The sequence below is a fragment of the Nicrophorus vespilloides genome, unplaced genomic scaffold (assembly GCF_001412225.1).
Source record: "Nicrophorus vespilloides isolate i.1.1-1 unplaced genomic scaffold, Nicve_v1.0, whole genome shotgun sequence".
Lineage (NCBI taxonomy): Eukaryota > Metazoa > Arthropoda > Insecta > Coleoptera > Silphidae > Nicrophorus > Nicrophorus vespilloides.
The window spans coordinates 416,944-428,420 of NW_017096774.1; the positions used below are offsets into that span (position 1 = coordinate 416,944).

Genomic DNA, 11,477 nt, shown 5'->3' on the forward strand with positions numbered 1-11,477 from the left:
AACGCCTTTTTAGGGTAATAATTTAATTAAAACAACAATTGTTTATATAAAATTTCGTATATTTAATAAACACATTTATACACATATATTATATAAAAAATATAAGAAAAGTCAAGAAGAAGAAAATACAGAGAAAAAAAAACACGTATAGAATATAATAATTATAATAATATATAAAATTTAAAGCTCTTTTTTTGAATCACATTAATCAATATCGATTGGTCCCTTTCGAAGGAAATAAACAGTAATAAAAAAAAACATTCGTGGCGGGACCTTACCAAGGTCTCCAGATCTTCTGCTTCTGCATATAATCAGCGTGCAGGTTGTCATATTCCGAACACTTCCTCCGTTCAAGAATGGTCTTCCTTAAGAGCTCCTTGGTGGAGCGACTCCTGTTCTCGTATCGGAAAACTTGAATGATATTGGTGGCACCATCCGAATTGTTGCTCAATATATTGTCGTGAAGCGCAACTATTTCAGTTTGAGGCCCGGACTTTGTCAAGCACATTTTCTGCAGGTTCCGTTTGACTAATTTCAGGATTGCCGTTTTGTCGCTGGTATTCGGACAATTCTCAATCTGAAAAATGAAATTATAGTTAGAGATTTGTTTATAATTGTTTGTTATTGTTGACTTACATCTGAGGTTTCTGTGATGATTTTCTTTATAGCGTCTAAAGACTTGGAGTGTTTGACTGCTTTGGTGGTGCGCTTGTTCTTCTTGGAGCTGGTGATGTTGTTGCACTGTATCTCCGACGACATGGTTCTTCGGCGTGTGTATTTATAAAAATTCGGAGAGAAGAGTCGAGCCGTGCTCATCGGAGGTGGTTTAAAGAATGGCGCATTTTACACCAAACCCACTATATATAGAAAATCTCCCCCACTAATAAACATATGTTACAAGAAAATTCTAAATTTAGACGGTGAGAATAGTTAAAAATTATATGGCCATTCCAAATATAATTTCCAAACATATTGTTTTATTTTCATGGCACTGAACAGAAATATATACATATATACAAATAAAAAAAAAAGAGAGAAGAGAAATACAAAACACAAATAAAGCCGAAGAAGAGTCGCAACTAAAAATAATCGAGTGCAGATATATTAAGGGACATGTATAAATAATTAATAACGAGCGGAGAAAAGGCGCGCGCGCGCGCCTCAACGGCTTTTCTTTGTTATGCGCTGTTATTTTTAATAGTTCTTGCCTCGCACTGCAATTATCACACAATTATAGCTTCGTCTATTTTCGCCTCGAATTCCCAAAAATATATTTAGTGCAAAGTGCACGTTGTTTTTTTTTGTGTTACACCTTCGTTTCATTTATAAAACACATCAAAACAGATGACCTGTACATCAAACAAATCTATTATGAATTTTGTACTAAAAATATCGGGTGTGTATCGAGATAACCAAATTCCCGACAACCATAATCCCAACAATATCGAAATCCCGACAATCATAATCTTAAACAAATACAATAATATATTGTTATTAACAATTAATAATCTAATTATATTTTATATCATTTCTTATTGTTAAGGCTTATTATGAATAAGTCTATATCAAATAATAAAAGATACTGCCAGGAAAAAAAATTGAGTTTTTTTATAATAAGACTTGTCTTTATCATATAAAGAACTATTCAATTTGTCTAGAACTTAATTTTATCTAATTATGTTTTAATTCTTTTAATAATTCATTGGTCTATGATTTGGTAATAATGATTCTAATGAGAACTATGGATTGTTGAAAGTAGTAATAAAAAAATATAAATAAATATAAAACACATCAAAACAGATGACCTGTACATCAAACAAATCTATTATGAATTTTGTACTAAAAATATCGGGTGTGTATCGAAATAACCAAATTCCCGACAACCATAATCCCAACAATATCGAAATCCCGACAATCATAATCTTAAACAAATACAATAATAATATATTGTTATTAACAATAAATAAAAATAATTAATAATCTAATTGTATTTTATATTATTTCTTATTGTTAAGGCTTATTATTATGAATAAGTCTATATCAAATAATAAAAGATACTGTCAGGATTTTGATACTATCGAGATTGGGTCTATATCGCAAGCCCGACAACCGAAAGACCGTCTATTGAAATCCCGAGTGTATCGAAATCCCGACGTTCGAAATTTCGGCTGTATTAAAATTCCGATGCTTAAAATCCCGACTAATCAAAATCCCAACTAAATCGAAATCCCGACTACCATAAAAATGTTATTGTAGAAATTTATAATAATAAAAGACACTGTGGGGATTTCGATATAGTCGGGACTTTGAGTGTCGTGATTTCGATAGACTGGATTTCGGTTGTCGGGCTTGCGATTGCCACCGATCGAGATTACTAAATCATAATTTCTTTAATTTTGTCAAATATATTTTTTTATATTATTATTCCCCGGACAGAATGAGCTCTGGCCAATAGCCCTTTGTATCAGTTGACTTTTCTGAAATTATATATATATATATATTTTGTTCTTTTTATATTTTTATATGTTTTTTTGTAAGACTAATGCAATAAACATTGTTAAAAAATATATTTGTTTGATTTTATTTTTAATTAATATATTTTTTTTAATCAGGAGATTGAAAATAAAATAATTATTGAGATTGAAAACTGAATCATTATTATTCTGAATAGTAGTTTATCTGAAATAACGTAATGTGATTTATTACATAAAACAATGTCGAAACTTTGCTTCCATGAGCTTCTAAATAAACAGAATCCACTTGTTTTGAGTGTCAATTAATTTTCAAGTGGATTTAATGTTGATTGAAATCCAGATTGATTCTGTACAAAGTAACTTAATTCAATAATCTAGTTTAAGAATCATAATACCTCGCATAGTCCGGAATGTTTAAAAACTGTACTAATTCCTCTCTCTCAAAAAAAATCAAGAAAATAATTTTGTGTACTAATTTTTTAGACGTTATTTTTAATCAATTTTAAATTTAATCACATTATAGTAAATCGAAGCTGGACTATGAAAGGTACTGTTGAATATTTAGTATATATTTTTAAATTGAATCACATTATAGTGAATACGGACTAATCGAAGCCGCACTATGCGAGGTACTGTTGAATATTTAGTATATATTTTTAAATTTAATCACATTATAGTGAATACGGACTAATTGAAGCCGGACTATGTGAGCTACTGTTGAATATTTAGTATATATTTTTAAATTTAATCACATTATAGTGAATACGGACTAATCAAAGCCGGACTATGCGAGGTACTGTTGAATATTTAGTATATATTTTTTTATATTTCCAGTATATAAACTACACTTTACTTTCTGATTATTTTCTTATTTACTTGAATACAATATAAATGTGTTTTACTTATGACTTTATATGTGCAGATGCACAATATACATATAATTTTATGAACTTCAATGAATTGTCGTACCCGCAGAATTTACAAATAATGTAAACTAAACATTCTTCTGTTATTTTACAGAACATTCTTCTGTTATTTTTTGCTTTAACGTTTTTTTTTAAACAAGTCTGTAAATAATAAATATATTTGAATCAAAATGCATGAGAGAAAGAGAGCAAAATGAGTTGTGTTTAAAACGAAACAGATTATGTTGTGAAAGCCGAAAATGGTATCAGAATTTCAATCCATAAATCATGCGCACGTCACTAAATGCCTTGTTTATTTTACAACCCTCGAATTCTTCTGGCTTATGCTCCTTTTTTTTTCCTCCTCGGTTTCTCTTTATATAGATCAACCGACCTTCGAAACGCTCTTTGGTAACCATTATGTGACACATGTAAAAATATGACTACGTTTCGGTTTTCTTTCGAAAAAATGCACTTCCTATGTCTGCATTTTCGATTACATATTTAAAAACTAAATTCATTTTTTTAAATTTTGTATTATGAATGTTAACTGTTTTTATTTTATGTAAAATTTGCAATGTTTATTTTCTAATCTAGGTTATTCAAACTTTACTCATACTTTACTGAAAATTATTATATGTAATAGAAATATATCTATTTCATAATAATTCTTATTAAATTGTAAATTTGTTTATTTACATTTTGTATTGGCACAATTAATACTAATTAATTGGTTAATTAACAAAATAATTAAACAAATCATTACAAATCTGTGTAGTACATATGAATCAAAGTATAGTTTTTAGCAATGATTGTAAATTAATTCTTGTGTTAATTATTTGTTAAAGGTGGAAACGTATACTTATTAGATATAGTGTGTATACACCTTTATAGCTTTGAAAATCAAGTAATGAACTTTTCATATCCATTATTTCTTGGTTATTGTAGTAATGTTATTGTCGGTGGTTGACAACAGGAAGAGGAATTGTATGCATTTATGCAGATACGAAACCTTTGAATGACGTTTGTTAATTGTCTTGCAAAAGTAAAACAGAAACATCCTGGTGGACGTTATTTTGCAAACGTCGCGTTCTTTATTTCCTCTCCACTGTCCATGGATGCATATGTATTTATGTCTGTGCTTAAGTGCTGCTGTTGCTGTTTTGGTTTATGCTTGTGTGTGTGTATGAAGAACGTTCGTCGCGTGTTTATTTCTGTATATTGAAATTAGAAAACCCCATACCACGTGTGTTGTTACTAAAAATGTATCACATGCATATGTAAAAGTGACGCATCGGCTGCACGCGTGTGAAAGGATCAACAAGTGGCGTTCCCATGCATCAAGTGTGCCGGTGTCGGGGGCCGCGACGTGGTACGGGGGGAGGCGGCGCGCTGACGCGTTTCCTCCTCTTGTTTAACACGCGCACAATTACACTGATTGTAATTTGTGCTCCGGTTATTTATTAGAATTCCCCGCTTCCGATTATTCCGTCGATTTGCAGACATCCACAATTTTCGCCATCGACGATAACTATTGGACTATGGAAACTGCCTCGAACTTACGCACTTATAACTTGATTACTACTTCATACTTATCGCAACCTTGATCCAAAAACAATACAAAAAATAGTTTGATTACTTATTCGTTTACTTATCATCCTCACGTTTGTGACAAGATCCACATATATTTGACAGATGTACCAACTAGTATTGCTTGTCTAAATGTAGATCAATGACTATTCACCTTTTGCATCTGCATTTGCCTTAAATTACAAAAATTGAGATCTGCAATTCTTATTTTTAAAACGTTGTTACCTTAGTCTCAGACTCCATTAATAATCAGTACTTTCAGTATAAAATCTTAGAAAACCGAACAAACTAAGATAACGATTTGATTAGTTTCCAAAACTATCTTTGACGCAATCAAAGATTTATTATCTAAACCAAAAAATTACATGTTCTAAAATTTCATTTACTTGATTCGTTTAAAAATCGAAACTTTTTTTTTATTATGATTTAATGTTAGAAAACCGAACTATATTTTATATAATATAAATGTAATAATATTTTCATAAGGTTAAGTTGGCGTAGAAAAAAAATTATATACAACTCGAGTTGCGTAAAGGACATGCAATGAAGAAAGATAAGAAAATCTAATATTGTTTAAAACTTTCAGAACTTTCTGTGAAAATCGAATAAAATTTCAAATAAAATAGATAAATAAAGAAGTGAACACACAAGGTTAACTAATACTTAAAATTCACTTTTTAATTAAAAGTTTTGATTTGAGCCAATAATTCCATGTTCATTTTTAACAATTTTGTCAATAAGTAAATTATTTATTTATTTACAAATTTTGACTATTCCTCGTGGATTTATGCCTTTCATTTATTTGGAAATGCCTAATTTCTTTAATTTTTTAAAATATAATATATATTTTATATAATATACATTTAATAATAATAATTTTCATAAGGTTAAGTTTGCGTAGAAAAAAATTATAGACAACTCGAGTTGCGTAACGGACATGCAATGAAGGAAGAGAAGAAAATCTAACGATTTGTCGAAAGTGAAAGAAATCGTTTGCGTTCGTCGGTTCCCACGCCCGATTTACATAATTAAATCAACAACAAAACTCGTTGACTAATCCACACCGGGAGCGTTGAAAATCCAATGCGGCGATCGTGCGTTCTCGCTGCAAAAAAAAATACAGACAAGCGGAAAGATGTGTGTGTGTTTAGTGCGCGATCTGTGCTATATAAACAGTCTTATCCATGGTCATCCGCTATCGTTACAAAAGTTCAAATTTTTAAATTAAACTTTTTTTTTTAAAGATATAATTTATATATTTGAACAGTTACAACATAATTATTTTCTATCCTGTACGATTTGTAATAATATTATCGTCATTACTATTTACAATTGGATAAGAGCAAGAGTATGAACTAACATGTATTTTATTTTGTATGAAAGTAATAAGTTTTACATTATTATATAACAATATTTAAAGACGTTTATTAGGTGAATACAATAATTACACAATATTTATTTATAAGTATTATAAGTAAAGCTTAGATAAAAATTTTCAAATATATGTATAGATTGATATATTAAAATAACAAATTGGTTTCCGTACTTTTATATACTCGAATTAGTTCTTAGTTAAATTTTGATGATTAACGCTAATTTTGGAAATACAAATCTATATCGTTAGAATCGACAAACGAAATCATGCCTGAGGACCCTGAATTTAGGATTAGGCTTCCTGAACCTTCATCTTCATCCTCGTTTAAATCCTGCATTACAGTTGTGATTGGTATTTCTGTTGTAGTAATAGTTGCTGGTATTGTTGTTGGTATTTCTGTTGTAATAGTTGTTAAATCCTGCATTTCAGTTGTGATTGGTATTTCTGTTGTAGTGGTAGTTGTTAAATCCTGTATTTCAGTTGTGATTGGTATTTCCGTTGTAGTAGTTGCTGAGGTTGTTGTTGTTGGTATTGTCATTGTCGCCATTGATATTGTAGTTGTTGTCGGTGGTGTTGAATCTTCGGGAGTATCAGTTAATATCTGGGTAGTGGTTGGAATGACAGTAGTTGGCTTCATAGTTATAGGAATTTTTGTAGTTGTTTTGGTCGTGGGAATCTTACTAGAAGTAGTACTTTCTTCCTTATAACTCCACAATTCAGCAGCTTTGCAAATTTTATGAAACCGATAGCAATCGTCTCTGCAACATTTATAACCAAATGGGCAATTATGATCCGTGTTACATGCAATTCCCCAAAGTTGATACTGCCCTTTCCGATCCAAACATCCAATTGGACACGTGCCTACTTTCTCTATAAATCAAAGTTATATTTTTTGATAAGTATCATAATAAGTAATTACCATCACAACTGCAACAATTCAACACTATTTTTCCAAAGTACACATAATAGCACCATTTTTGGCATTGATTATAACTTTCTACATAAACGACTAATAGAATTACACCTAGTAATAAAAGCTTCATCGTTGTAGTTGTGGACGAACGGAATGTCAGGATAAAAGTAACTTGACTACCAATAAATAGTTTCTAACTGCAGTATTTTTTTTAGATAACGTTTGTGAAAAATTAAACATATGATCTTGCAAAATATTGTATTTACCTTAGAATAAGATAACTTAAGTATTTTTGCTTATTTCATAAAATAATTAGGTAAAAAACAGATTATAGAAATATCAGATCACTATTCAATACTGCTATTGAAGATGTTCGATATAAGTGTCATCTTAATAAACATAATTAAGTAAAAACTCTTGTTTAGCAATAGTTATTTAAGGATTATTATAAATTGGAGGAATACTTAAGTATTTGTACATAAGTAAGATTTTTTTTAATAAAAAATATATTCATTATAAATAACACTATATATAAACCTTAGTTTAATTATGAACAGAAGTAAATTATTGCTTCGATTGCTTTACTAAGCTTCAGGAGGAAGACTCTCTTCCGTTGTTGTTGTTAGTGATGTTTGTGTATCTTCAGTTGTCGTATCCATGGATTGTGTTGTTGTTTCTTGTGATGTATTTGTATCTTCAGTTGTCGTATCCACACTTATCGATTGTGTTGTTGTTTCTTGTGATGTATTTGTATCTTCTGTTGTCGTATCCATACTTATTGATTGTGTTGTTATTATTGTTGTTGTTGTGTCTTCATCTTTTGGTACAGTAATATCTGTAGCGTTCATAGTAGATACATCAGTAATTTTCATTAGATCTGTTGTGGTTTCCGGATTCATTGTAGTCGTATATTGAATATTTGTAATTAGAGGTTTGCAAATTTTTGAGAAGACGTAACAATCATCCGGACAGCATTTGTAGCCTGGAGGACAAGATTTGTCGCTGTTACACGAGAGTAAGCTCAAATCGAAGAAGGGTTTCTCGAATAAGCATTTGTTTCTAGGACAGGAACCGAATTTTTCTGCAAATATAGAATTTCGAAGCTATTTGATATCGATCAATCGAAATCCTTACCATTGAAATTACAACAGACCAAATACAATCTGTTCGGCGAAAGTCTGTAACACCAACTTTGACAGATGTTTGCTGCATTCAAATTGATTGACAATAATATTAATAATAATAATAGTGAAAAAGTAAATTTGCGGAGATGCATTTTGAACTAAATGCTCTCGTGCACATCGTGCTATTTATACTTTATGATGTTTTATGTAAGATAATATATAATTGCACTTAAATGTAACGACATCGTTTCTATTTACTATCCTACATTAATGTTGGGTCACATTTAAAAAAAAATATATGATTTTTTTTCATACACTGTTATCATAATTTTTATTTACATTAAGATAATATTACACATTCGTGTAAATAAATATTGATTTGATTATTGAAAGCGTAAAAGTTATATAACACATATTGTATTTCCCAAACATTTATATAATAGAAATGAGCGTTTTTCAACCTATTGGTTGAGACACAAATTAAGTCATGACAGCTGTCACCATGTGTCAAATTGGTGTAAAGCTGTTACCAATTGGATCACCGTACAACTATAAAGAAATATGTTGGATCGCCCTGCAAAAAGGTTGAGAAACACTGATATAAAGACTGAAAAGAAACTTGTTCCACGCTGAAAAAAACTTTATTTATAAACTCAAAATATGTACAGTATTACCTCGCATAGTGCGGCTTTGCAGAGTCCGAATTCACTTTAGTCCGGTTTGAAAATTTCAAAACAAACGTAATTTTAATTGATAAAGTAAAAATAAATTCTAAAAATTAGTACACAAAATTATTTTTTTTATACATAAATGATCAAGTCAAGTCTTTTTTTGTCCACTTTCTATTATTTGGTTTTCAAAAACATTGAAGCGATTTCAAACTGTCTCGGATATTGGCGAAACCGATTACCCGCACTATCTGAGGTATTTTATAGACGAATTACATAAATGTTATTGAAGCATTAAATATTACTTTTTATTTACTTCAACATTTAAGGAAAACCTCTAACTTTGAAAGTACAAATCGTCATCATCGATATCGAAAAATTGCGCTTCTGGTAGAGGATAGAATCCGCTTCCTGATATAATTTCGTTACTATCTTCGGTCGTTGTTTCTGGGAAATCCGTTTCGAATGTTGTTGGTATATCTGTTTCATATATTGTTGGCATCTCTGTTTCGAAAGTTGTTGGCATCTCTGTTGTTGTAGTTGTCGGTGTTTCCGTTGTTGGAATCTCTGTAGTTGACGGTGTTTCCGTTGTTGGAATCTCTGTAGTTGTAGTTGTCGGTGTTTCCGTTGTTGGAATCTGTGTTGTAGTTGTTGTGGTTGTCATTGTTGTTGTACCATTCAATTTCGGACACTTTGATTCCAAATATTCGATTGCTGGTTTGCAAATTTTGTGGAACCTGTAGCATTTATCCCGACAGCATTTGTATCCGAAAGGACAGTTCTGGTCCAAATTGCAGGCGATTTGTCTAAAGTTGTAATATTTACCGTTGTTTGCCAGGCAATCATTCGGACATACTCCTTGTTTATCTGCAACGCAAAGTTGTATTGATAACAAAATTCCTACACACAAATAAAAATATTTACCTCTGTAATTGCAGCACTGCAAATACACTGTGTCTCCAACCATGGAGTAACACCACTTTTGACACTCAATACCAATGTGATGAAAATACGCACTTGCAGTTCCAAGGAACAGAAGCGGCACCACCCAACTGTATACTTTCATTTTTGTGCATTGAATGACGGGTTTGTGTTGCAAATAAAGGTAACCCACCTTAATCTAATCTGATTTATTTGAAAATGATACAAAGTTTGATAAGGTAAAATATTAAATTTCACAGATTAAAATTTTCGCTACATCGAAACATTTATATTGTACTTATGGTGGAGTTAACAAAAATCGGTTGTTTGCATATATTGTGATCCAGGTTGCATTTGTCTTTGCAGCATTTGTAAGGGCTTGGACAGTCCACGTCTTCTGAACAAAAAATGTGTCTCAGACTGATGCTGCTGTTATTTATTAAGCAATGATCCTCCGGACAAGCGCCGTTTCTGTCTGAACGATTCGCTAATTTATTTAAGATGTTCTTCGTTATTTTATTCAACTAATCTTACCTATATAACTAACACATCTCAACACAATTTTATTACCAAGTTGATACGGTTGATAATCCAAGCATTCGGATGCGCATGGGGACCAATTCGTATTCCAATGCGCGTTTCGAAGGCCATCACTGTATTTGGCTACAAGAGCCATCACTGATAACACGAGAATTGCTTGCCGATTCATAATCATTAACACACTGACTGACCTAACGCTCCAGATTTGCATTTATATATGTTTGTAAGATGATATGATAATGGTCAAACTTCAACATATATGCAATAATCAGTTTCGCAAATTAACATTCGTCAAGATCATTTGAAAACGAGTATAAAAAGTATGAACGTTGTATTTACAAAATTTTTATATAAAATATATTAAATACAGTAAAACCTGTTTTTGTGCGGTAGATAGGGAGCGCATAACAAAATCGCACAATAAAAATTTTCGAAATTTTTATAAATAACTTTGTATAATACATTACAGAAACTTTTTTTATTCGGTGCACCGCATATAAATAATCGCGCTTAGAATATACGTCAAATATTTACGAAATACATAAGAAAGAAAATAAATAATTAAATTAGACATGGAAACATTTTAAAAACTTTGAATTTCTCATTTTACATATGGAGAAATTTTCAAAAATGCACTTACATAATTCACTACTACTTGTATTAATCCAAAACGCGCATCTTCTTATGATGAATTGGTTCATAATCGACTAACAGAATCGTGTGAACTGGCTGTAAATATGGACACTGATAGAAGACATTGTAATGGTGCCAACGCCGTTGGAATTGATTGGATTTCGTCAACCGCATAAAAATGGACCGCACAAAAACAAGTTATACTGTAATTTAAATTTCAGTAATGACAATCAATTTAAAATGAACATTTTGATCTTATGCAATGAAATATCTATGCTTTTTTTTTGTACATAAATCAATTGTATAATGTTTTGGGTCTGGGGAAATTTCTGGA

The 11,477-nt window shown here is 30.8% G+C and overlaps 3 protein-coding genes across 3 annotated transcripts; all 3 read right to left on the bottom strand.

The window, feature by feature from the left end:
• Positions 1-208: 208 nt before the first annotated feature.
• On the bottom strand, positions 209-924 carry LOC108558118. The gene is made up of 2 exons (XM_017914927.1): positions 637-924; positions 209-577 (listed from the first exon to the last, which is right to left on the bottom strand). Exons 1-2 carry the CDS (start codon positions 814-816, stop codon positions 275-277), a joined length of 483 nt encoding a protein of 160 aa, XP_017770416.1. The 5' UTR covers positions 817-924; the 3' UTR covers positions 209-274.
• A 5,637-nt stretch (positions 925-6,561) lies between these two features.
• Positions 6,562-8,156, bottom strand: LOC108558098 (integumentary mucin C.1-like). The gene is made up of 3 exons (XM_017914906.1): positions 7,843-8,156; positions 7,264-7,271; positions 6,562-7,214 (listed from the first exon to the last, which is right to left on the bottom strand). The coding sequence occupies exons 1-3, from the start codon at positions 8,154-8,156 to the stop codon at positions 6,562-6,564; spliced, it is 975 nt and encodes a 324-aa protein (XP_017770395.1).
• Positions 8,157-9,173: 1,017 nt separating this feature from the next.
• On the bottom strand, positions 9,174-10,683 carry LOC108558106 (hepatitis A virus cellular receptor 1-like). The gene is made up of 3 exons (XM_017914913.1): positions 10,505-10,683; positions 9,974-10,445; positions 9,174-9,916 (listed from the first exon to the last, which is right to left on the bottom strand). The coding sequence occupies exons 2-3, from the start codon at positions 10,113-10,115 to the stop codon at positions 9,387-9,389; spliced, it is 672 nt and encodes a 223-aa protein (XP_017770402.1). The 5' UTR covers positions 10,116-10,445; positions 10,505-10,683; the 3' UTR covers positions 9,174-9,386.
• Between the last annotated feature and the right edge of the window lie 794 nt (positions 10,684-11,477).

What these genes read in the sequence shown, in the direction of transcription:
- LOC108558118 (XM_017914927.1), bottom strand. Translation starts at nt 816, where the DNA reads ATGAGCACGGCTCGACTCTTCTCTCCGAATTTTTATAAATACACACGC. An exon ending in TCATCACAGAAACCTCAGAT is followed by an intron (nt 578 to 636) that starts GTAAGTCAACAA and finishes TTCATTTTTCAG; the next exon opens with ATTGAGAATTGTCCGAATAC.
- LOC108558098 (XM_017914906.1), bottom strand. Translation starts at nt 8,156, where the DNA reads ATGAATCCGGAAACCACAACAGATCTAATGAAAATTACTGATGTATCT.
- LOC108558106 (XM_017914913.1), bottom strand. Translation starts at nt 10,115, where the DNA reads ATGAAAGTATACAGTTGGGTGGTGCCGCTTCTGTTCCTTGGAACTGCA. An exon ending in GCAGTGCTGCAATTACAGAG is followed by an intron (nt 9,917 to 9,973) that starts GTAAATATTTTT and finishes TTTGCGTTGCAG; the next exon opens with ATAAACAAGGAGTATGTCCG.